The sequence below is a fragment of the Micromys minutus genome, assembly GCF_963924665.1.
Source record: "Micromys minutus genome assembly, chromosome: 32".
Classification (NCBI taxonomy): domain Eukaryota; kingdom Metazoa; phylum Chordata; class Mammalia; order Rodentia; family Muridae; genus Micromys; species Micromys minutus.
In genome coordinates, this window is record NC_137967.1 from 21,609,980 (window position 1) to 21,635,441 (window position 25,462).

General features: G+C 54.6%; 1 protein-coding gene across 1 annotated transcript; it reads left to right on the plus strand.

Annotated features, from left to right (window-relative positions):
- Positions 1-1,316: 1,316 nt before the first annotated feature.
- On the plus strand, positions 1,317-25,462 carry DHX34 (DExH-box helicase 34). The gene is made up of 17 exons (XM_080909248.1): positions 1,317-1,346; positions 5,201-6,137; positions 7,787-8,098; positions 8,772-9,026; positions 9,440-9,542; positions 10,787-11,004; positions 13,264-13,438; positions 17,222-17,415; positions 17,848-17,949; positions 19,057-19,287; positions 19,509-19,682; positions 19,988-20,102; positions 21,325-21,431; positions 23,189-23,473; positions 24,096-24,272; positions 24,406-24,541; positions 25,170-25,462. Exons 2-17 carry the CDS (start codon positions 5,427-5,429, stop codon positions 25,301-25,303), a joined length of 3,429 nt encoding a protein of 1,142 aa, XP_080765374.1. The 5' UTR covers positions 1,317-1,346; positions 5,201-5,426; the 3' UTR covers positions 25,304-25,462.

Here is a 25,462-nt window from a genome sequence, read left to right on the forward strand (position 1 = left end):
CCCCAAAAGTCAACAAACTGCAAGCACCTGTTAATAAAGGTCTTAAGTAATTAGAAAGAGTACATAAACTTTTTTTTCACTGCTTGCTGTGCATATAAGTCCCTTGGTAAATCGTTGATTTTGATTATGCACTACCCTGGGGTTGGGGTACATTCTCTGCATGGAGACTAAAGTGAACAAAACAGATGAGTTCTCTGCTTCTAGGGAGCGCATACCTTATCGGAGGACACAAACACAGTCACAGAAGTAAGATTAAATAGGACATCCATTAATCCAGTGCTCAGGGGGCTGAATGAAGATGAAGAATTGGAACCTGGGCCAAACAGAAAGCTCTTGTCTGAAATATGTGAACAAGCAAATAAATAAAACACTGAGCAATAATGCCCGCTCTTTGGAGCAACGTCAGAGATGACAGCTTCAGTGCAATAATATCTGAGTGGGGGTAGGGGGAAGTGAGCTGCATGGAGAAGCCTTGAAGGGTAATTACTGCCAGCAGAGGAAGCAGGAAACTCAAAAGCTGGATACAACCCAGCCTGTTTATATATATTATATATATTCTTTTCAATGATTTTTTTTTTGCAACAAGTTATCTTAGGTTATGGATGGGGAAACTGAGGCTCAGTTCCCCAGTGATTGGCACATCGAGGAGTACTTAGTATTTTTTTTTTCTGTTGTCTTTTCTCACAAATTTAGTCATTAATTCAACATTTGTGACTCAGTAGAGGGCTTAAAGGGGACCCAAGACGGCACAGAGTTGTCCCCAGACTTAAGGCTGCTGGGGTTAGAGATCTGATTACTGATTGGTGAATTACAGTGACAGAGTGATCACATGACTGTTCTATTAATTTAATTAGGTTTTTGAGACAGTCTCAGTATGTAGTCCTGGATGACCTGGAACTCACTACGTAGTCCAAGATGGCCTTGAACTCACAAGAGATCTACCTCCCTTTGCCTCTCAAGTGCTGGAATTTAAGGCGTGCACCACCTCGCCTAGTCACCGGACTGCTTTAATAGTGTTCAGTTCCCTTGCTGACCTGAAACTGACTTTCTAGCGATTCTGGGTGTACAGGGCTGTGGAGAAGACATGGCTAGGGACTGGCACTTACCTGTAACCCTTCCTCTAGCCTCTAGAGGACATCGGTTCACCCAAAACACTGAAGCGCGGTGCCCAGGAGCGCTTTGTGGGATGGGCATTGGCTCGCCCGTTACTCCCTATTAGGTTTAATTGTATTGAGAAGCAGAGGCGCTTTAGCCGTCTGCGCACGCGCAGCCTGGAGACTAGTGGGTGCGTGCGCAGGCTCAGGCCATTCGGGACCGGAAGTTGAGGCGTCCGGGTTATTTCGGAGGTAAGGGGCGGGGCGTGTGTGCGGGGTGTCTGCGTGGCTGTGGTGCCCGCTGCAGGACCTGTTTGGACCTGGTTCCGAGCGAGCCGGGGAGCTAAGAGAACCCCCAAATAATGAAGGGCTGTGTCAGGACCCAGGGAGCTCTGGCAGTGCGCGATTCTTAGTGAGAAGCTGGAGGACCTAGAGGCCCGGAAATGAAACGAGTGGCGGCCCAGAGGGACCGAGGCTCTGGGAAAGGGAGAGAAAAGGGGGACCAGGGTAATGGGGTGCCTCCAAGGGAGGCTCACAAGGGCGCCAGGCACAGATTGGCGATAAAGCCTGGATGGTGGTGAGACCCACAGTTATGGAAAGATGGAGTTTGAAACAGAACCTTTAAAAGTTAGAGGTGATGGGAGAGTTGTGCTGAAAAATGACGAAAGGAAGAAATGCACCCCAAACCCGCATTCCTGGTACTTCTTGTTTAGCTTAGCAAAACAGAGTGGAAATAGTGTTTTCTTAGTGTTGTGAGAAAGTGAACAAACATGTCTACATACGTGATTGAGACTACACGGACAAAAATACTCCAGTGGTAAAGAAGAAACCATTGGTAGGTAGGAGTGGATAACTGTAAACATAAATAGAGAGCCAGGAGCTAAGTGCAGAATCTCAGCACGGGCTGAAGCAGGAGCATTGTGAGTCAAAGCCCAACCCGTACTACATAGGATGACTTGTCTCCAGAAATAAATAAATCTGAGAAAAATAAAAGTTGAAACAAAACAGAGAAAGTGGAGAAAATCAATGGAGGTCTGAAGAAGAAAAAATAGGAGAGAGGCATAGAAATAAGAGGGCTGGAGAGATGGCTCAGTGGTTAGGAGCACTGACTGCTCTTCCAGAGGTCCTGAGTTCAAATCCCAGCAACCACATGGTGGCTCACAACCATCTGTAATAGGATCTGATGCCCTCTTCTGGTGTGTCAGAAGACAGCTACAGTGCACTTATATATAATAAATCTTTTAAAAAAGAAAAAGAAACAGAGGTGCCAGGAAGATGGCTCAGTGAGCCATACTGGGACATAATGATGCTTATCTGAAATCCCAGCACTTGGGTGATAGCTTAGGTGGTGAGTTCAAGGTCAGGCTGAACTACATGAGACCCCATCTCATAAAACCTAAATCAGGTGAAGGAATGCTTGTTGAGGGAACAGACTTCTGGCAGCCAAGGCTGCTGATGTTGGGCTAGCTCTCTCCTTTCACTGACTGTTTTTTCTTGAGGACCACTGGCTCCATCTTCTAGCAGCTTTCCAAGGCCTGGCCCTCATTCCCTTCTAGAATAGAGTTCCTGAAGTCCTGACATCGCCAAACTTCAGACTTTACCCAGAAGTGTACTCTGCACGGTGTCTGTGGCAATCACCCCACCGGTTCATAAGGCCTTCCTCACAGGACACTCAAAGGGAGCTATAGCAACTCCCAGGAGAGGACCAGGACCCTTCCACTCCCGTGACTGCACAAAGCAACCTCTGGACTCTGATGATGGGGCCCATGAGAGGATGCAGGCTGAGCTGGGTTTGCTAATGCCGTCAGATGACTCGGGGCCTCTTGTTATCCCCTCAGGTCGGATGCTCTTGTACCTTTGCTGTTTCCCATGCACTGGAATCTCTTCTTGTGGGAGAAAGCATTGAACTTGAGTAATGGCGGCTGTTTGACCTCTTTGCCAGTGTTTTTGATATTTGATGATACTGCCCCCATTTTATAGGTGAAGAAAACCACTTCCGGAAGTTTATTTGCTCATGGTAAATGATCAGGTTCAAACCCGATGACCTGCTAGTCTCCAGGTTATTTACCAAGGAAATGTGTGAGCCCTCTTAAAATCATAACCCCCACTTACTACATGTATTTGTGTGTGTGCTTAGGGCAGGAAAACTCGAGGGAGTCAGCTCGTGTCTCCCACATGGGTTCCAAGACTCAGACTCTGTTTGCCAGGCTTGGTGGCAGATGCCCTTCTTCACTGAGCCGTCTCACTTCCCTGATCAATCCTTGTAAAAAAGAGGAAGGAGGGGCTGGAGAGATGGCTCAACAGTTAAGAGCATGAACTACCCTTCCAAAGGATCCGGGTTCAATTCCCAGTACCCACATGATGGCTCACAACCGCCTGGAAGTCCAATTCCAGGGGAATCCGTCATCCTCCTCTGGACTCCAAGGACATTAGGTATCAGTGGGGTCTATATACACATATGCAGGCAAAATGTATACAGAATACGACACATCTTTTTCCCACTTTTTAATTGGATATTCTCCGCATTTACATTTCAGATGTTATCCCCTGTCCCTCAATCCCATCCCCTTACCCCCTCCCATTGCCTCCACAAAGGTGCTCCCTCTCCCAACCACCCATTCCCCTACACTGGGAAAACGAGCCTTCACTGGACCAAAGGCCTCTCCTCACATTGATGTCAGAAAGTGCTGTCCTCTGCTGTATATGCGCCTCAGGCCATGGGTCTTTCCATGCGGAACTCACTGGTTGGTGTTTTAGTCCCTGGGAGCTCTGGTGCGTTTAGTTAATTGATCATTTTGTTCTTCCCATGGGGTTGCAGACCCTTTCAGCTCCTTCATTCTCTAGCTCCTTCATTGGGGTCCTTGTGTTCAGTCTGATGGTTAGCTGCAAACATCCTCCTCTGTATCAGTATGGCTCTGGCAGAGTCTCTGAGGACGCATCCATATCAGACTACTATCAGTAAGCACTTCTTGGCATCAGCAATAGTGCTTGGGTTTAGTGTTTGCATATGGGGTGGATCCCTAGGTGAGGCAGTCTCTGGATGATCTTTTCTCCAATCCCTGCTCCTCTATTTGTCCCTTTATTTCCTCCCATGAACATTTTGTTCTCTCTTCTAAGAAGGGCTGAGGCATCCACCTTCTGGCCTTCCTTCTCTTTGAGCTTCATAAGTTCTGTGGATTGTTTCTTGGGTATTCCAAGCTTTTTGAGCTAATATCCACTTATCAGTGAGTACATACCATGTGTGTTCTTTTGTGCCTGGGTTACCTCACTCAGGATACATCTTTTTAAAAAAAGGAAGAATGAGGAACTTCCTCCAGAGAATTGTGCATATAGCTATATGTGCTTCATTTTGATTTTTCTTCTGCTGACAGACAAGATTCTGACTTGAAGCAGAGTGGCTTGGTGGTGGAGCACTTGTGAGTCATGTGTGAGGGTCGGGCTCTGTCCCAACACTGCAGGGAAGTAGAAGGCATTTTCTTACTTAGCCAAGAAGTGGAGGGTTGGCAGGAGCTAAGCCTTAAACACTAATGATATTATCAGGTGTCTTCCCTGCCCCCGCTGTGTGGCCATTCCTGTGTGTTCCCCTTGTGCCCACATGCAGGGTTTTGTCTAAGGCACATATCTAGGGAAGACTCATGTCCCAGAGCTACTCTGAATGGGTTCAGGTTTAACCCAGCGTGTCTAGTTAGAACATAAAAACAGGGCTTCTCTCTCTCTTAGCGATCAGGTGTAAAGTCCAGAGTAGGGACCTGCCTGGGTCTTGTGTCCATTCCTCAGACCGTGAGAGCCATGTGTATGTGATGAGCTATTCCCTGAAGGAAGATGGAAACGTATCAGGCAAAGCCAGTCCCTAGCACCACAGATACATCCCATTCAGTTCCCAGGGACTCCATTTAGTGCTATGAAGCCCGATGGACCCCAGATGAACAGACTATTCCCCATTTCCGTTGTTTCTGTCTTCTTCCATGATTCTGTTGGTTGACCACGTGACTGACATGTAGTAGCATTTATGGTACTTCTCCTAGTACAGTGCTTGAGGAATTTAACTTTTAAATTCTTTTAACTGATGTTCTAAAAGTGAATGTCTTCTCTTTCCTTCTCCAAAGATTCAGGATCCAGAAGTCCAGAATGAACCCTTGTCCCGTCCAGAGATCACTGCAGGGGTCATGAAGTGCTTTATGCGTCCTCACCTAACTACTGGGCCTCTGGCTACCCACCCTGCCATCCACGGTGCCCCGTGCGAGGAAAGGGGAGCTCACTCTTTGAGGAGAATGTGGTTCTTGGGGGCAGGAGCTAGGTGAAGGTACTTGGCCTAAGTGATTGACAGGAACCATGCCTCCTCCCAGGATAAAGGAAGGGAGGGAGCACCGAGATCGAGACCACCATCGAGCTCCCAGGGAGGAGGAGGCCCCGGAGAAATGGGACTGGAATTGTCCAGAGACTCGCTGCCTCTTGGAAGATGTATTCTTCCGGGATGAGGATTATATCCGTCGTGGTTCAGAGGAGTGTCAGAAGTTCTGGGCTTTCTTCGAACGCTTGCAGAGATTCCAGCACCTCAAGCCCTCCCAAAAGGGGGGGAAGGACCCTGGCCATCCCAAACATCGCATTGCGGCTTTAGCTGACCTACCTCGTACCTACGACCCACGCTATCGCATCAACCTCTCCATTTTCACCCCAGACACTCGGGGACGTCACGGGCCCGGCAGGGGGTTACCCCCTGAGAGAGTGTCCGAGTTCCGCCGTGCACTGCTTCACTACCTAGACTTCCAGCAGAAGCAAGCTTTCGGGCGGCTCGCCAAACTGCAGCGTGAACGCGCCGCGCTTCCCATTGCTCAGTACGGGAACCGCATCCTACAGACGCTCAAGGAACACCAGGTGGTGGTGGTGGCCGGGGACACGGGCTGCGGCAAGTCCACCCAGGTGCCCCAGTACTTACTGGCTGCCGGCTTCAGTCACGTGGCCTGCACTCAGCCCCGGAGAATTGCCTGCATCTCACTGGCCAAGCGTGTTGGCTTCGAGAGCCTCAGTCAGTATGGCTCCCAGGTGGGCAGCACGCCAGGTACCCAGGTTTTCCATCGGGGAATGAGCTGATAGTCCTCCTGGCAGAATGCATAAAAGCTAATACTTAGGTGCTGGGCCAGAGATGATTCTTACAGAACGTGTCTCTACAGATAAGCTTGTACAGGGTCCAAACGGTAAGAGGCAACTAGCATCAGCCAGTATAGCACCTTAACAGACTGATGGAAGGGTCCCTAATGTCTCCATCTTATTTCCTAGCAGCCATCAGAACATTCTGATTCAGGACAGGTTTTGTTGGTGGTGGTGTTTGTGTGTGTGTATGTGTGTGTGTATGTATGTGCGTGTCTGTGTGTGTATGTGTGTTTATGTGTGTGTATGTATGTATGTGTGTGTATGTGTGTGGGGAGGTGTATGTGTGTGTGTGTATGTGTGTGTGGGTGTGTGTGTGTATGTGTGTATATGTGTGTGTGTATATGTGTATGTGTATGTGTATGTATATGTGTGTGTATGCATATGTGTATATGTGTGTATATATGTGTGTATATGTGTGTGTATGTGTTTGTGTGTATGCATGTGTGTATGTGTGTTGGGGTTCAACTAGGGTCTCATTCACAACAGACAGTTGCTCTGTCATGGGGCTGCATCCCTAGCCTGTTGCTGTCCTCTAAGCTCTAGTCTGCTTGGATTTCATTCTGAGACAAGAGTCTCACTGTGTAGACCAGGCCGGCCTTGAACTCACAGAGATCTGCCTGCCTCTGCCTCCCAAGTGTGGGGGATTAAAGATGTGTGCCACACCTGGCAGACTCTAGGATTCTAATCCTGTCTCTACCACTCAAATTTTTCTGCTGTTGTGTTTAAAATGCAACTGCCTTAGGCCTTTTCTCCCATCTGCCTTCTAATAGTTCTTCCTTTGGTGAGTATGCTTTGAATTCTGCTTTGGGAATTTTTGCCTACTTTTGGGCTATGAAAAAGTACCCATGTCCGTGGTGGTGCACACCTTTAATCCCAGCACTAGGGAGGCAGAGGCAGGCAGATCTCTGTGAGTTCAAGGACAACCTGGTGTGCAGAGCTAGTTCCAGGACAGCCAAAGCTACACAGAGAAACCCTGTCTCAAAAAAACCAAAACAAAAAAAGAGAACTTCTGCTCGGTATTTAAAGCTAGAGTTCATTAAGAAGGTATGGGTGTATGTGGGAGTTTGAGTGTATGGTGTGTGTGTGTGTGTGTGTGTAAGGAATGGGTGTGTATGTGGGAGGCACGGGCGGATGTATATGGGGAAGATGTGATAGGAGTGAGGTCTGGGTTAAAAAATATTTCTCAGTATTGTTTCATCTGTTACCTGGACTAGTGGCTGTGTTTCCTCATGTGGCGGTGGGTGAGGCTTACATGTGTACACTGACAGCATTCAGGTAGTGCTTCCGGTACATAACAGAGACTCAAAGAAGGGGGAGCCATAACTGTTAGGATTCCTGTCCATTGCTTTGACATCAGGTACTGCAGCAGACATGGCAAGAAACTGAGTCTCTAGGGTGGCCTTGTGTGCCTAGCAGAGCGGTGACATGTTCACAGCCATGGCTCTGCCTCAGACTGACATGTCGGACAGGGAGGAGCACTGGTGCCTGTGCTCTTTGTGGTGGTCCCTCCTGACCCGGTGCTGTCTTCCCTCCTCCCCCAGGTTGGCTACCAAATCCGCTTTGAAAGCACTCGGTCGGCAGCCACCAAGATCGTGTTCCTGACGGTGGGGCTGCTCCTGCGCCAGATCCAGCGTGAGCCCAGCCTGCCCCAGTACCAGGTCCTGATTGTGGATGAGGTCCATGAGCGACACTTGCACAATGACTTCCTGCTGGGTGTCCTGCAGCGCCTGCTGCCCCAGCGTCCCGACCTCAAGGTCATCCTCATGTCTGCCACCATCAACATCTCTCTCTTCTCCAGCTACTTCAGCCATGCCCCTGTGGTGCAGGTGCCCGGGAGGCTCTTCCCCATCACGGTGAGCATCTCCGGTCTCCCTGGACTCCGTCTCCTCCTGTCTCTGCTGCCGACAGCCCCTCTGGCTAAAGCGTCTGGTCCCTTAACACTCCATCCCATTGGGGTCTGCCACAGGAGAAGCCTATATTTCTTTCAGAAAATACAGCTCTTCCAGAGGGAAAGACCCCTCGGTTCTACGCAGTCCTCCAGGGCCCCAGGCTCCTCCTCCTCACAGCTCTACCATCTTGTGGGGCAGGGCTCTCACAAGCAGCAGGCTTGAAGAATTGGGCTGGAGGATTTGTCTTCATAGAACCTTTAATTGCATCTCTCCCTCTAAGTACGTGTCAGATGCGTCCTCCTCCCTGTCCCCCTGTTGGCGCATCCAGAGGCTCTGTCCCTGTTGGTGTTGCACTGGGCGGGGCCTCTCTGGATCAGCTCTTCTTGTTCAGGGTACCATCCCCTAAGAGCATCCGTACTGCTCAGTTAATGCATCTTTGTAGTCAGCTCTTGGCTTTGAAACCTCTCGCACCCCAGCACCCAGAAGCCTTTGTGTCACCTCGCTGCCTTTTGATTTCACTGTCTTTAAAAGTTACCCTGCCCCCCCCACCCCCCACCCCCCCACCCCCGCCGTGAGCCACAGCCCTGACTGCTCCAGAGTGACAGACAGCGTGTGGCTGTGCTTTGTCCTCTCACAGGTAGTGTACCAGCCGCAGGAGGCAGAGCAGACAGCATCCAAGTCAGAGAAGCTGGACCCACGGCCTTTCCTGAGGGTGCTGGAGGCCATCGACAATAAGTACCCTCCTGAGGAGCGGGGAGACCTCCTTGTCTTCCTCAGTGGCATGGCAGAGATCAGCACGGTGCTGGACGCTGCCCAGGCCTATGCCAACCTCACCCAGCGCTGGGTGGTGCTGCCTCTGCACAGTGCCCTGTCTGTGGCCGACCAGGACAAGGTACAGTGCAGCCTGCAAACAGGGGACATGGACTGACAAGTGGCTGGAGTTTTGTCCTGAGCACACAGGGAAGCCATAAAGCTCTGAGCACGGAGGGCGCATACGGTGATGGGTTGGAGTGTGTGCTCTGAGCATCGAACAGCTCTGTGGGTGGAGGGCAGAGACGGAGGGCCTGGGCTAGGGAAGGAGCCAGGGCTTAGGGGTGAAGGAGCTCAAGGGATGTTTTAAGAAATGTTCAGGGGCCGAGGGGCTGAGAGAGGGAGGCCTGGGATGGCTCAGGCCACGTGTAGAGGTGAGGTAGGCATCCACGCGGGCCATGGGTGAAGTGTGCCTGGAACACCCAGGAGGCCACTGAGACACGCAGGTCAGCCAGAACTGAGTTAGTCCTGACGGGACCTCCTCCCGTGCCCCAGGTGTTTGATGTGGCTCCAGCCGGAGTGCGGAAGTGCATCCTGTCCACCAACATTGCCGAGACCTCAGTCACCATCGATGGCATCCGCTTCGTGGTGGATTCTGGTGAGGATGGCACCCGTAACCACAAGGACCCGGGAGAGACACTGGCGTAGATGGAGATGTGGTCACGGAGCCCTAAACCCCTGCAGGGATGAGGAGCACCTCAGCATCCCCCCCATCCCATGGACTTACATCTACCCCAGGGCCTTTGTGCTTACGGTTCTCCTGCTGAGCTCTGTCCTTTTCTTGATAGCTTTGCCCCAGCTTTCTCTGGGCCTGCACAAGTGTTCACACCCGTTAATCACCCCCTGCTTCCACAGTTGGGGGGGGTGGGGCCAGCATTACACTTTAAATCCATGGCTCTGTTTCTTTTCTGTGTTCCCAACCAGAAGACCCACCGGTACATCAGCCCAGCATAGCTGCTAAGATGTGCCTGAGCCGACCACTGGGGTCTGGCTATTGACGCTTTTGTAAGATGTGCATGGTAACAGCACCATCCTCTGGTCCTTGTGGGTGTGTGAGCACCTGGTACAGTGTGAATGCCCAAGAGCCTTAGGATTCAGTGCTGCCATGGCAGCCAAAACATCCCATAATATGTATCACGAAGACATTGTTTAAGTGCTGTTGGACCACAGCATGCTCTTGACTTTGAGGCACTAGAATGTGACAAAGGTAGTGGGTGTGGCTGTGCACCTTGGTCCTGGGAGACCAGCGCCTTTGCTTGTGGCTGTCTTCTCAGCACCAGTGACTGTGCCTGTGCGTAGTAGCTGCTTACTTAATCAGGGTGTGTGGGATGTTTAATTGGAAGGAGCAAAGACCAGAAAGAAAAAAAAAAGGTTAAAAAAAGGGGTGTGTATGTCAGCCAGCCTCCTACCTAACAGACCTGGTCTCATCGCTTCTGCAGAGATGTGCCTGGCTCATGCCTTCTCCCCCTGGGGACCCTGAGGACCCTGGGGCTTTGGGCCTGTGGTGCTAAGTGTGAATGTGTGACAGTAAGATGGGTCACTCAGGGCCAAGAAGCAAAAGGGTGTGGAGCCAGAGCAGGGTGAAGCCCGCTGTCCCCTTCACATCACAGTGACATGAAGCCCTCACGCTAGTCCCACCTCTGAAAGGTTGGGGTGCAGCCGGACACTCTTTACCATGCTCTGGAAGTCAGCAGAACGTTGGCGGCAGGCCTAGAATATTCTCTCAGGAGCTGTGGCGCAGAGTGGCCCGTGTGGGGTTGAGCGGGTGTCCCGCCGGACTTTGTGCTGTTGCGCATGCTCAGTGCCCTCCTCAGCACCCGTTCCCACCCTCTCTCCACCCAGGGAAGGTGAAGGAGATGAGCTACGACCCGCAGGCCAAACTGCAGCGGCTGCAGGAATTCTGGATCAGCCAAGCCAGCGCTGAGCAGCGCAAGGGCCGAGCGGGCCGCACGGGCCCAGGCGTCTGCTACCGTCTCTACGCCGAGTCTGACTATGATGCCTTTGCCCCGTACCCAGTCCCGGAAATTCGCAGGGTGGCCCTGGATGCACTGGTACTTCAGGTGAGGCCTCCTGATCTCACAGTGGGAGGGGAGACCAGAGGTTGTTTTGCCCCAGCCAGGGCTGTTCACACTCGGGTTGGAGAATTGTTCCAAAGGCACAGCCAGGGCTTTGGCTGGAAGCAGAGCTTTGGATACCAGATTTCTTATGACATTTAAGCCATGACTCTGTCTCCTAGCGTAGCTTTTGGTTTAGTTTCTGTGACAGAGATCCTCATGGGATGGCCAACAGAGCTCTCCCTCTGAGTAGATAGATAGATCTCTGTGTATACCTGGCGGCTTTGAAACTTGCTATGTAGCCCAGGCTTGCCTTTGTGTGTGTGTGTGTGTGGGTGGGAGTGGTGGTGGTGGTGGTTTGAGGCAGGGTTTCTGTGTGCTGTAGCGCTGGCTGTCCTAGAACTCAGAGAGCTCTGCCTCCTGAATGCTGGGATAAAGGGGTGTGGGACCACACCCAATTCCTCCAGGCTGGCCTCAGACTCAGAGCTGTCCTCCTGCCTTTGTCTCTCAGTTGCTGGGATGAGGCGTTGCCTCTTCTCACAAGACTCCCGAGTGGCGCCCTGATAGACAGCCCAGTGGTGCTCAGCTGGCTGCCCGTCACCAAGGCGGGGACTGCGTGAGCATGCCAGCCAAGCACCCTGGGACTGAGGAGCAAGGGAGTTTCAAGTCAGTCCTGAGGCTAGAGCTGGGCTGGGGAGCCTCGCACGAGTGCAGGTTCAGCTCCATGTCCAACACTGCAAACCCAGCGTGGCGGCCACACTTGGCCTCCCAGCATCAGGAGGTGGAGGCTGGAGGGTCAGGCTTATCTCAGGCTCTGGAGCGAGTTGAGCACAGGCTGATCTGTCTTCAAAGTAGAAGCGTGGAGAGTTGGCGTGCAGCTCAGACATGGGCCTGTCAGAGATCGAAAGGAAAAGAAGAGAGGAGGCCAGGGCCGTGTCCACCCGTGCCTGCCGTGGCTCACAGCCCAGGTGTGTCTGGGACAGGTCCTCCCACCCACTGGTGACTTATCCACCTGCCCGTTAAAATGACAGCAGCCTACCAGGGGTGATGGTACGTGCCTGGGTCCCGGCACCCAGGAGGCTGAAGCAGGAGAATGTGGAATTTGAGGCCAGTCTGATCTATAAAAGAGCCCTTCACTAGATCTCAAAATCCAACTGTGCGAGCCGTACCTGAGCAGTGTGGAAAACCTAAAGCAGTTTCACTTTTGCTTTCTTTTTACATTTTCCCCAACTCTTCAGTATGTGTGCGTGTGTATAAGAGAGAAAGCATGTGTGTATATATGTGTGTGTATGTGACAGAGAGAGTATATGTGTGTGAGAAAGTGTGTGTGTGTGTGTGTGTGAGACAGCATGTGTGTACATATATTGTGTGCATGTATATATATGTTGTGTGTGTGTGACAGAGAAAGTGTGTGTGTGTGTGAAGTGTGTGTGTATGAAACAGAGAGCATGTGTGTATGTATGTGTGTGTGTGTATTGTGTGTGTGTGACAGAGAGAGAGTGCATGTGTGTGAGAGAGAAAGCATGTGTGTAGATGTGCGTGTGTGTTGAACAGGATCTCATTCTGTAGCAAGGCTGACCTTGAACTCAGAATTCTCTTGCCTTGACCTCTTGAGTATTGGATGACATACTTTACCTATGAGATGTCCCTAAAAACAGCATCAGGGAACAGGGTGGGAGGTAAGATGGCAGGTGGCCAGGTGGACGGCCAGACCTCCAGGCCCCGATGGTCCAGGCAGGCTCTCTGAACTGTCTTGTCACCAGAGAGGTATTTGTTGTGGCTGTCGGGATGAGCCTGGTGACAGGCACGCCTTGTTACAGTCTCCTGGGACTGGCTCACCTTCTGGGCCCCTAGATGGATAGGACGTCTTTAGTCTACAAGAAAGAAAAGCACATCCATGTGTCACAGGCTTGCTACTGTCCCCACAGATGCAGTCCCAGGGTTTTTGTGCTGTGGCAGACTGGCCCAGGTGGTACAGCCTTGGTAGCTCTAGGCTTCTGCCTACCTTCCCCCACCCAGGGAGGGTGCCAAGGGCGTTCCAGCTTCAGTGTGCCTTGTCCCAGGGAAGTTTTCAGATAAGCCCCGTGTGGTCACCCTGGAAGCTCACTGGAAATCAGTTGCTCTAATGGGTTGAGGAATTGCAGTTCATCCAAGTAGAGTTTTGAGGGAGACAGACCTCGACATTACAGACAATTCGGAGTCTGATGAATCTGATGCCCTATAGTCAGTCACGTGTTCCCTGAGGATATTTGCCTGTCATTTCAGATGAAGAGTATGAACGTGGGGGACCCACGCACCTTTCCCTTCATCGAGCCCCCTCCACCTGCCAGCGTGGAAACTGCTATCCTCTATCTCCAAGACCAGGGGGCCCTGGACAGCTCGGAGGCCCTCACCCCCATTGGGTCCCTGCTGGCCCAGCTGCCTGTGGACGTTGTGATTGGTAAGGATCCCTTCAGCAGAGCTCACAGACCCGCTCGTTCAGAGCAGTCCGTCGGCCAGTCTGGGCCTTCCCAGGACATTCGCCGACCAGGAAAGTGAGCGGTGTGCACAGGGGTGTGATGGCACAGGCGTGATGGGGGACAGGGCGGGGGAGGGAGGGATAGGACAGGAGGGATAGGGAGGGCCAGGCCAGGCCATCATCACGTCTTGAGAAGCTGACAGCTGCGTAGAGATAGGAGATGAGGTGTGGGCAGTGTGGGCCGAGTATTCCCACGGAAACCAGACATAATGTGCGTAATTTTACACTCAGCAGAGGGAGCCAGGAGAATCCAAAGGGAGACGGGAGAGTCCATTTTTGATAATGCACTTTGCCTAAACTAACATACCCCCAAACATTTCACAACATGTTCACAACAGGCATAAAACTATCACGGTATGTGTGCTGTTTCTTCAGGTAAGTCTTGGAAGTCCAGTGTGCGTCTTGTATTCCAGCGCACGTGTTTGTGTCAGCCATACCCAAGCCTTTAGTGGCCGTGCGTGGCTGGTGGCTGCCGTATTGGACAGACGTGGAGAAAGGCACGCCAGGCCGAGGGACTAGTCAGCACAGAGCCTGTGTGGCTGGCAGAAGAGGGCACATGGGGTTGTGGGAGGAGGGGACCTTAGGGTAAGAAAAGGTAACACTTCCAACTGAAAATAGGCCGGTGAGCGTTTAAAGGTGTCATCTGCTGGGAGCTACAGCTAGTCATCCTGCTTTAGTGGCACGTCATCGTTAGGTGGCAATAAATGCTGTGAGACTGAAAAAATAAGGGAGAAGAGAAACAGGAGACGGCCACTTAGGCAGGTCAGCGTCCAGCCCCGCGTGTGCCCCGCGTGTGCCCCGCGTGTGCCCCGCGTGTGCATGTGCTGGCAATGCTCACGTGCACTTGAGAACTGAGTGTGTCTGCTCTGCAGCCCCTTCCTCCACACACCCCTGCCTAGTAGTATCAAACACCCAATGGCCCCAACACTGTGCTAGCGGGCTCCTCTAGCCTTTGTGTCTACCGGTAACCCCACTAGAGCAAAGCTTCTCACCCTTCTAAAGCTGCGACCCTTCAACACAGTTCCTCATGCTGTCATGGATACCGTCCCCAACAATCACGTCACACTCGCTGCTGCTTCGTGACTGTGATTTTGCTGCTGTTATGAATCATAATGTAAATATTTTGCACGCAGAATATCTGACACTTGACCCCTGCGAAAGGGTCGTGCCTCACAGGCTGGGAGCCTCTGAGCTAGAGGTCCTCTGGTCGGTGTGACACACTAAACCGCTCCTTCCGGCAGCTTCGGTGTGCCCGCAGTAGTGTTAGCCCCCAGACCCATCCTTAGATGCCATGAGCCAGGAGTGCTGAGCCAGCGGGACAGTAGAGAGCTAAGCCCCACTCTCACAGAGCTCACACGTGCACGGGAGGAGGACAGGTCTACTCCTGGGGGGGAAGGGACAGCACACTGCCCGTGAGGGCACCAGGTGACAGTGGGGCTAAACTGGCACTCAAGCAGAGCCTGATGGCAGGCAGGGACAGTGCTGCCTCTGCCTTGGGGTCAGTGAGAAGCTTTGGGTAAAAGACTAGAATGTTTAAGGAGTCTGTTTTGTGTGTGTGTGTGGGTGTGAGTGTGTGTGTATGTATGGGTGTGGGGGTTGTGTGTGTGTGTATGTGTGGGTGTGGGGGTTGTGTGTGTGTGTGTATGTGTGGGTGTGGGTATGGGGGTTGTGTGTGTGTGTTTATCTGTGGATGTGGGGGTTGTGTGTGTGTGGGGGGGGTTGTGTATATGTGTGTGTGGTGTTGTGTATGTGTGTCTGTGGGGATTATGTGTGGGGATTGTGTGTGTGGGGTTGTGTATGTGTTGCTGTGGGGGTTGTGTGTGGGGTTGTGTATGTGTGGCTGTGGGGATTGTGTGTAGGGTTGTGTGTGTGGCTGTGGGGGTTGTGTGTGGGGTTGTGTATGTGTGTGGGGGGTTGTGTATGTGTGGCTGTGGGGATTGTGTGTGGGGTTGTGTATGTGTGGCTGTGGGGGTTGTGTATGTGTGTGTGGGGTTGTGTATGTGTGTGTGTGGTGTTGTGTATGTGTGTCTGTGGGGATTATGTGTGGGGATTGTGTATGTGGGGTTGTGTATGTGTTGCTGTGGGGGTTGTGTGTGGGGTTGTGTATGTGTTGCTGTGGGGGTTGTGTGTGGGGTTGTGTATGTGTGTGTGGGGTTGTGTATGTGTGTGTGGGGTTGTGTATGTGTGTGTGGGGTTGTGTGTGTGGGGGTTGTGTGTGTGGGGTTGTGTATGTGTGGGGGTGGGGGTGAGCAGAAAATGAAGAGATCAGTCTGGTGAGTCAGGAGATGGACCAGGTCTGGGGCCCAGTGAAGCCCGTGTCATCTCTAAGTGCACTGGGGTTCAGTGTCCTGGAGCAGATGGGGTGAGCCTGTCTCCACCCGTTACCAAGAAGGGCTACAAACTCAGTCCCACCGTGACAAGCTGTTGGGACTCACTCTCACGTGCAGTTATCCCACTGCAGGCGCTAACACTGGGAGTGCGCACAGCCTGACTGAGCAAGATCTGATGGGCCTTTCGTAGCCTGACCCCAGAGGAAGGTCAGCAGCTCAGACCCACCCACTTCCCTGTACAGCCTGGCCCTGCCGGCTCTACCCTGCCGGCCCTGGGTTGTCATCCGATGTGTCAAGCAGGCTGTCTGTTCCTCTTGCTCATTCTGAGTCACTCCCGCACCCCAGTCCTGACTCACACTGCTTTGCTTTCACCACAGCTCACACTTTGCCACCTCAGCAGGGCCACCCACACACTGCTGCCCAACTCTGGCCTAGGCCATCTCCCATGTCCCTAGTGGAGCAGCCCATGGGCCTGTGAGGCCTGCAGTGGCTAAGCAGACGGCTGGTTGTCTGTTTAGAGGGAGTTCGGGCTAAAATAGAGGAACCGGAGCTGAGGGATAGAGACTGTTCCTGGGGGCTCCCGCTGTGCTGTGCCACGGGAGCTTCGGGCTCTCATCCCATTTCCTCTGCTCCTGGTGACATGTGCTCCGGGGTGCGGAGCAGGTACTGAGGTTGTTGGTGTCATGCTCCACACCATCTCCTGGGGTGAGTGTGTCACCTGGGGGAAAGCAAGCATGTGCAGAGGCCCACTGCTATGCCTCACCGACACAGAACAGGTGAATGGTGGGGACTGCGGGGGGCCTCATGCAGCCCTGGGCCGGACTAGCCTCGCTGCAGCCTGGCTTCTGTGCCCCACACTCCAGGGAGCGGTGGCGGGCAGGCAGCCAGGGCCGGGGCTCCCAGAACAGCCACACAGTCTACCCATGGCCACCACCCTCCCTGTCCCACCTCACCTTCCTTTCGGCGCCCCCATCCCTCATTTTTTCTACTCTTGCCTCCTCCTTGAACTAAATGAAGGCTGCAGCCAGTTTTCTTCTGCTCTACGCACAGTCAGCACCGGGACAGGACAGGGAGGAGAGCTGTGGCCTCGGGGAGCCGAGGAGGGCTGGTGGAGAGCTGGGGTAGCTCAGTTCCTCGGCCGGCGCTAAAAGGCCGTGTGAGCTGAAAGAGGAACTTCAGTGGTGCCCTCTAGTGGAGAGATGGGGAAACGGGGACTGTTTCCCAAGGTTCCATGACCACAAATCTCAGCTTGTGGGTTCGTTTGCCCATTCGGTTCCCAAGGCTCTTTGTGTGCAATGGAGAAGGTGCGATCAGGGTTCCTGAGTCCCCCAGAGCTGACTTTCCCAGGGCTTAGCTCTGCCCCTGCTGCCCACAGGGAAGATGCTGATCCTGGGCTCCATGTTCAGCCTGGCAGAGCCTGTGCTCACCATCGCTGCCGCCCTCAGCGTCCAGTCACCATTCACCCGCAGCGCCCAGAGCAACCTGGACTGTGCCACTGCCCGGCGGCCGCTGGAAAGCGACCAGGGCGACCCCTTCACGCTCTTCAATGTCTTCAATGCCTGGGTACAGGTGAGGCCTGCCTGGGTGCCTCTTTCCTTCAGCCAGACTGGGGACCGTACAGCTGACCTGCTTCATGTTTCTGAGCCCTGAATCTACCCAAGGAATCCTTGTCCCTGCCATTCATGCTCTGGGGCCGGGGGTGAGGGTGTGGCAGCCCAAGATCACAGGGAACCCGACAGAACCCAGCGCTGTCTAGAGAAAAGCCAACCTTGGGGACATTGTATACCCAGTCCGCCATCCCTGAGCCCTGTCAGTGCAGCTCAGGGTGAGAACCCAGGACACCGAGCCCAGCTCCTGTCTGGGTGCTCCTGTCGGGGTACAGCGCTGGGGCTGAGTCCTGGAGAGAGGCTAGGAGGGTCCCTTAGAGCAGCCCCCCAGCCCGCCCCTGCTCCAGAGCCTCCGTGCTGGGTTCTCACTCCGAGGTGTCTGCCCCTCAACCAGGTGAAGTCCGAGCGCAGCGGAAACTCTCGCAAGTGGTGCCGCCGCCGCGGTGTGGAGGAGCACCGTCTGTACGAGATGGCCAACCTGCGGCGACAGTTCAAGGTGAGGACCAGACCCTTTCCGGTGACTGGGGCCCCACCATATCACTGTCCCACAAGGGGAGCAGGATTGCGGCAGCCTGGGGAAGGCACGTGGTCTTTGGCTGTATGGCACCCTGAGGGAGAAGCCCACCTTGACCCCAGGGTGCTGACTGCAGCTCAGGCTGAGTGCTGGGGGACATTCGGGGTGCAGATAGCCAGTGTGTCTACGTCTGCTGCCTCTGCCACGTTCTCGCAGTGTGGATCCCCTGAGGCCCCACCCTCCACCACCACCCCCTGCAATAGGAAAGTAACAACTCTCTTCAGTCCCAATGAGCACATGTCCGCAGCTCTCCAGAAGCCGCCTGTGTCCATGTGGCAGGCCGTGTGGCTAGTGTGTCATAGCGGCCACTGGGGGTGGGTGAGGGCAGATGTGCCCTCCACCGTTGTGTGGCTTTTCTCTGTGCGTCCCTCCATCACTTACGGGCAGCTCAGTTGGGGCTCAGAAACCTTTCTAGGGTCTCAGTTTTGGGCCCAGTCATTCCCCGCCCATGTCTACAGCTTCTAGAACTTTGGTTCTACCCTTGTTGGTCTTGAACCCAGGGCCTTGTTCATGCTAGGTAAGTGATTTATCACTGAGCAGAAACTCCCATTCCCTCTTTTCTTCACGGGGCCTTATTGTGTAGCCCAGGCTAGCCCCAGATTCATGCTTTTCCTTCCTCAGCCTCTTGCCAGGATAACAGGTGTTCATGGCCAGGTCTGGCTTGAGATTTGGCGTTCCTGACAGTTTTCCAGGCCCAGCCCAGCTTTGAGAGGAATCTTCGGGGGCCAGAGGACCTGTGTCCCATGCTAGCCCTCAAGTGAGCCTACAGGCAGCTCTAGGAACAGCTACCGTGACCCTCCTGTGAACCATCTGTTTCTGACCAGATGTTCCAGGGCTAACGAGTAAGAGCTGTTCCCAGGGCACAGAACTCAAGGCTGGGACAAAGGACTGACCACCGCCCCCAGCCTTGGGAGATACGGGGATCCCCTCACTTTACACTGAGGAGAACATACCAGGAAGCTATCACGTACCAGCCTGGAAGCCTGTGTCCGCCCAGAGCCCACTCACCTGTGCCCTTCTTGTTCACAGGAACTGTTGGAGGATCACGGGTTGCTCAGTGGGGCCCAGGTAGTGGCCCCAGGGGACAGCTACAGTCGGCTACAGCAGCGCCGAGAGCGCAGGGCCCTGCACCAGCTGAAGCGGCAGCATGAGGAGGGTGGGGGGCGCAGGCGCAAGGTGCTGAGGCTGGAGGACGGCTGCTCCAGTGACGAGGACCACGAGGGCTCTGCCTCCCAGCGGGCGGACAGCGTTGACATCCAGGTGGGACAGCCAGGTACTGGGTTGAGGGCGTGAAGGGGCATGGAACACAGGAGCCACACATACCCCAAGGGATTGAAGAGATGCGTCTGCCTCCTCCTCCCCCTGGATGATGTCAACCCCCCAACCCATGCATCTTAACATGGCACCTTCCTGAGCAGGGGCGGGGACCAGTCAGAGCCACCCCTGACTCCCAGAGCCACCACCGACCCTTGCCTTTACAGGATGTGAAATTCAAGCTTCAGCACAACCTGGAACAGCTCCAAGCGGCTGCCAGCTCAGCCCAGGACCTGACCCGACATCAGCTGGCTCTACTCAAGCTGGTGCTCGGGCGGGGCCTGTACCCACAGCTGGCTGTGCCCGATGCATTCAACAGTGGCCGGAAGGACTCGGACCAGGTAGAGTTCCTCCTTTCTCAACACGTCTCCTGGGCACCCACTGTGTTCCGGGAACGTAGTGTGACAGAAAGACCCTTGGCTTTGTCCTTGGGCTGCTCTGTACACTAGCCAGAGGGGACAGGGCTGGAGTGGAGCAAGGCAGAGGGTCAGACCCAGCTCGGGCAGGGGTCCTTCGGGTGAGGAGGTACCTGAATACAGCTCTGGGGGAGAAGGATCTTGTCCCACGGGAGGAGAAAGCGGGGCTGGGTATTCTGTGGGGCAGGCCCGAGGCCTCTTGTTCCAGTGCTTGCCTTTGGCCTCTGCAGATTTTCCACACGCAGGCCAAGCAGGGCACCGTGCTGCACCCGACCTGTGTCTTTGCCAACAACCCTGAGGTATTGCACACACAAGGGCAGGAGGCCTCGGGCCGAGGGAGCCAAGGTACAGTGACCCTGGTGGCAAGTGAGGGATGGTGGCACCTCCAGCTCAGGTCCCTCACTCAGGTTTTCCCCGGGGCTTTTTCTCATCCCCATCTGTGCTGTGGGAGGGAGGCTCCAGGGGAAGCCATGCCCTGTGGCTGCTGTGCTGGTCGGGGTTCGGGAGCCTCAGCTTGGTCCTGAGGAGGGAGGTTCCCCCAGCTTTTGTGCATACATGCAGCAACAGGCCGAGCCAGGGGGCCCTGTAGACCGACTGCAGGAGCCAGCTCACCCTCATTGGCTGTGAAGAAGGGGAGACGGTCACAGAAAAGACAAGGGTTCGGATTGGCAGGGTGGAGGGCAGAGTGAACGTCAGCCACCATGCAGCCTCACCCCTAGCATTTCCTCCCACCCTACCTCCCTTTTCGTCATCGTTCTTTGTGGCTCTAGGTATTGAATCCACAACCCCATGTGACCGAGACAAGTGTCCTGCCCGGCTACATCCTCAGCTTCTCTTTTTCTCCACTTTGAAAATTTCCAACCATACGAGGCAGGGATGAGCCATGGATGCTCTCAAGTAGCCTCAGCGGTGGTCACCGTCCCCAGCCTTGACTTGTCTGTCCCTCACTAGCTACCTGGAGGGTCGGGTTCCTTTTTCCCTTTTTGGTCTTTGCTGGAGCATTGTATTTTCAGAAATAACACTTCTACATTTATTTACTTTCTGTGTGTTTGAGGGCATACATGTCACCACATACATGTCACCACATGCATGTCACCACATGCATGTCACCACATACATGTCACCACATGCATGTCACCACATGCATGTCACCACATGCATGTCACCACATGCATTGCAGGCAGAGGTCAGCCCGAGGGAGTCAGCTCTCCTACCATTGAGTCCCAGGGAATTGAACTCAAGTTGTCAGACTTGGCAGCAAGCGCCTTTACCAGCTGAGCCACCTCACCAGTGCATTTTAGAGCACACGCCAGACTGCATGCCACTTAATAACAAAGACTGTATTGCCAGGGTGGTGCCCAAGACCTCATCAGGGTGGATGGCCATTCTTTAGTGTCAGGCAGTAGCCAAACTTATAGACTGTGGCAGTGTTTGTAATAACCCAAAGTTGTCTTATGCCACGAATGTGCGGCCTGCGTGCTGTGACTACAGGCCCTGAGGGGTGGGTGGTGGGCGGTCATGGTGTGGGGCTGTCATGTGGGCCTGAGATGCCTCTTTTGCTCTTCAGATGGCAAGGACCAAATGAGCTGCAAGCACCAGCTACTGGCCTTCGTCTCCCTACTGGAGACCAACAAGCCGTACCTGGTGAACTGCGTCCGCATCCCGGCCCTCCAGGTAGGCCTCTGCCCTGACTCAGATTGGACAGTTGCCTGGAGGAACCGCCCTCTGGCTCTGGCAGGGTCTGCAGCAGCCGTGGGCGGTTCTCACCTGTGGCTCTGTGGCACAGTTCCATGTTGACTGCCTGCTGGCGCCCAGCACTGTCCCCGGCGCCCAGAGGCATGCGGGGAGCCACGCCCTCTCCTGCCCTTCTGGGCTCCAATTGGGAGAGGGAAGCCTGTGTTGTGTGTGTTACACACGTGAACACCAGCAACCCCAGTCGGTGGCTCATGAGTTTGAGGCCAGCCTGGGCAATTTGAGACTGTGTTTTTTTAAAAAAGAAATCCCCAGGAAGATTAGGGCTTGGAGAGTGCCAGGTGTGGCACTGGGTGGCACGGCACAGGTGATGGGATGTCTGACTGGCTGCAGTCTCAGAGGAGTGTCCTTAGCTGAGGACCAGCATGTGCCAAGGCCCCAAGGAGTGTATGCTGCTGTGCACTGGAGACTGGGACAGGCTTTGATGTGGCAGTTGTGGGAAGCCAAGCCTCGTCCAGGAAGAGGCTAGAGAAAGTGCCAAGCCGCTCTACTCAGGAAGCCACACAGGGAGAGGTAGACCGCAGCTCTGGGGTCACGTGCTGCCCCAAAAGGTCATCCTGTCAGTCAGATGTCTGCACTGTTCAGACCCTCTGGTTTTGTTTCTGGGGACAGGCAAAAACCTGCATAGGGGCCTCACAAACTTGTGGCCCATGACCTCTAATGAGACCTTTCTCCTGTGCCAGCCACCATCACTGTGGGGCTGGGGGCCTGTGCCGGCCGCCATCACTGTGGGGCTGGGGGTCTGTGCCGGCCGCCATCACTGTGGGGTTGGGGGCCTGTGCCGGCCGCCATCACTGTGGGGCTGGGGGTCTGTGCCGGCCAGATGGGAAGAAGTACAACCAGGGTTCCTGCACACGACAGAGAAAGGGACAGTGTGGGACAGCAGGGAGATGGTGGGAATGAGACAGTCTCCATTTGGGGTGATGTCTGGGCCCTAATCCATCCCCCTTACTGCTCCTTGCTTATGATGAGGGGTCTCAAGTGGACGCCACCAGCCTCCAGTCTGTCCATAGCCAGCCCTGCTCTTGTGGGATTGGCTCTGCCCTGGTGTCAGGAATCCATATGCCTCTTTCTGGGGTCTTTCTGGCCTCCATTTTCTGGCTTCAGCCTCCAAGGACTGGGATTAAAGCATGTATCACCAATTAAGTACTTCCTTTGGTCACACTCCCTTTCTGTGACCCCCCTAAGGCGCCTTGTCTCTTAGGTTCCCAGGACATCCCACTCTTTAATTTTGTCCTTGTCTAAGTTGAATGTTGGCTGGTGGTGGGGCTGGCTTTGTGCTGACCACTGTGTCTCCAGCATGGCCGTGGTGTGTGGCAGAGGGGGCCTGGAGCACTGTGGGGCGGGTGGACCGGTGGGTGGGAGAACAGGTAGGTGATGGGTAGATGCGTGGGTGGGTGGGTGGACATGTGGGGTTGGGCATGAAGCTGGAGGGACAGGTAAGGGAAGGACAGCTGAGGGTAGACAGCTGGGTAGGTAGGGGAAGGGCAGGCGAGGCAGACGGTTGGGTACGTGGATAGACAGGTAGATGAATAGATGATGTACGTTAGTGGGAGAGGGATGTGGGGTACAGTGATGGACACAGAGGTGGGCACATGAAGGTGTGCTTGGATGGGTGGGTGAGGGGAGGCAGGGGCACAGCCAGGTGGCATCTGAGGTGCACAGCTCTTCCCTTGCAGTCGCTCCTGCTGTTCAGCCGCTCCATTGACACCAACGGCGACTGCTCCCGCCTGGTGGCTGACAGTTGGCTGGAACTGCAGCTCGCAGACAGCGAGGGTGCTGTCCGGCTCATCGCAACATCCCTGCGGCTCCGTGCCCACTGGGAAAGTGCCCTGGACCGGCAGCTGGCCCAGCAGGCCCAGCGACGGAAGCTAGAGCAGGAGGAAGACGCGGGGTCTCCAGCCGTCAGCCCCCAGGAGGTGGCTGCTCTGAGCAGGGAGCTGCTGCAGTTCCTGGCGGCCAAGGTACCGTGTGGCCAGAAGGGGCGTCACTTAGGAGGGGCTCATTTAAGGGCTTTTCTATTCAGAGAGGCTCAGTGGCACCTGAGGTCGCATGGCTGGTAGGGGAAGCACTGGTGTTGGCTCCAGAGGTCATGCTGCCAGACACCACTGTGTGCCACTCAGTGAGCAGATGGTACCCTCTGTGGGCACGGCGTGAGCTAAGGACACATGGAGCGTGAGGGCCCAGGGGTCTCCTGTGGACACAGAGGAAGATGTGGGCAGAGTGGGCAGAAACCGCTCTCATGGGAGGGAACAGTCACTTCTGATTCCAGGGAGAGGGGTAAGTTCACGTGTGTGCGTGCGTGTGTGTGTGTGTGTGTGCGTGTGTGTGTGTGTGCGTGCGTGTGTGTGTGTGTGCGTGCGTGCGTGCGTGTGTGTGTGTGAGGCACCTTGCCATAGGGCAGGGCAGGTAGCTAAGGGCTGGCTGTGGTCTCAGCTAGAGGCAGCAGAGGGTGAGCCTCGGGAGGGTGGCTGGGGGAGCCACCAGGGCCACGAAGGTCTGGAAGCAAGTCGAGAGTGGCTTAGGCAAAGGCCAAGGGAGGGCTCTGGGGTGCCCACCCCATCTGTCTCTGCTCTCTTTCTGTAGGTTCCCTACCGCCTCCGGAGGCTCACTGGCCTAGAAGCCCAGAACCTCTATGTGGGACCCCAGACCATCACAACCGCCCCTAGTCTGCCCGGCCTCTTTGGAAATTCTACCCTGTCCCCACATCCCACCAAGGGGGGCTACGCTGTCTCCGATTATCTCACCTACAACTGCCTCACGGTGAGTGAGGACACTTGCTGCTGTGGAGTGAATGGTTGGAAGCCCCAGGCCCAGCTGGCAGCCACTGTCACACCTAGCCCCAGGGAGGCTGTAGTTGCTGCAGCAGGGTCCCAACAGCCTTCCTCTGTTGTAGAGTGACGCTGACCTGTACAGTGACTGTCTGCGTTCCTTCTGGACCTGCCCACACTGCGGCCTGCACATGCCGTTCACACCCCTGGAGCGCATTGCTCATGAGAACACCTGCTCTGAGGCACCAAGCAATGGTTCAGGCAAGTCTGTGTGTGGGGGTGTGTGTATGTGTGTTTGTCTCTGTGTATGTGTGTGTCTGTGTCTCTGTGTGTGTTTGTGTGTGACTCTGTGTCTGTGTGTATGTCCTGTGCCAAGAGTGATGTCCTTAGGCACTGTCCATCACACATTGCTTCCTGTGTCTGGTTTGCTGGATTCTGGAGACCAGAAGCTACCCTGGTCCTGGCTGGGACTACACACAATCTTTGAAACCTGGTTGGTCAGGGAGGGAGACCTAGTGGGTCAGCGGTCCTCCTGTCTTCTCTCCAGTGGCGGTTGCATTTTCCTTGTTCCACAGCTACTACTGCCGTGGTGTGTTCTGTCTCGTCTGCCACAGTCCCACAGTCCCATAGTCCCATGTCCCACAGTTCCATAGTCCCACAGTCCCACAGTCCCACAGCCCCACAGTCCCACCTCTCACAGTCCCACATCTCACAGTCCCACCTCCCACAGTCCCATAGTCCCACAGTCCTATGTCCCACAGTCCCACAGTGTCACCGTCCCACATGCCACTCCACGGCGAAGACTGTGGCTGTGTGCCTTACCTAGGGCCAGCCTGGCTCACGGGCACCAGGGCTGGGTGGGTACCAGAGGCATCCTCTTGCTCTCCAGGCTCCGAGGAGGCTGCGCCTGCACCAGCACAGAAGACATCAGCTCTGCAGAGGCCCTACCACTGCCAGCTGTGCGGGCAGGACTTCCTCTTCACTCCTACCGAGGTGCTAAGACATCGAAGGCAGCACGTGTGAACCAGCACTGCACGGCCAGAGCTCCCCGGGCACCCCTAGTGGGAGACAGAGCTGTGTCCGTGAAAATAAAGTCAGACTTCAGAACCCGAGCCTCCCTCCGTGGGAAGAAACAGCCTCGGTCCTGTCGAGAAGCTTGGCGAAATCATTTATTTCAGTAGA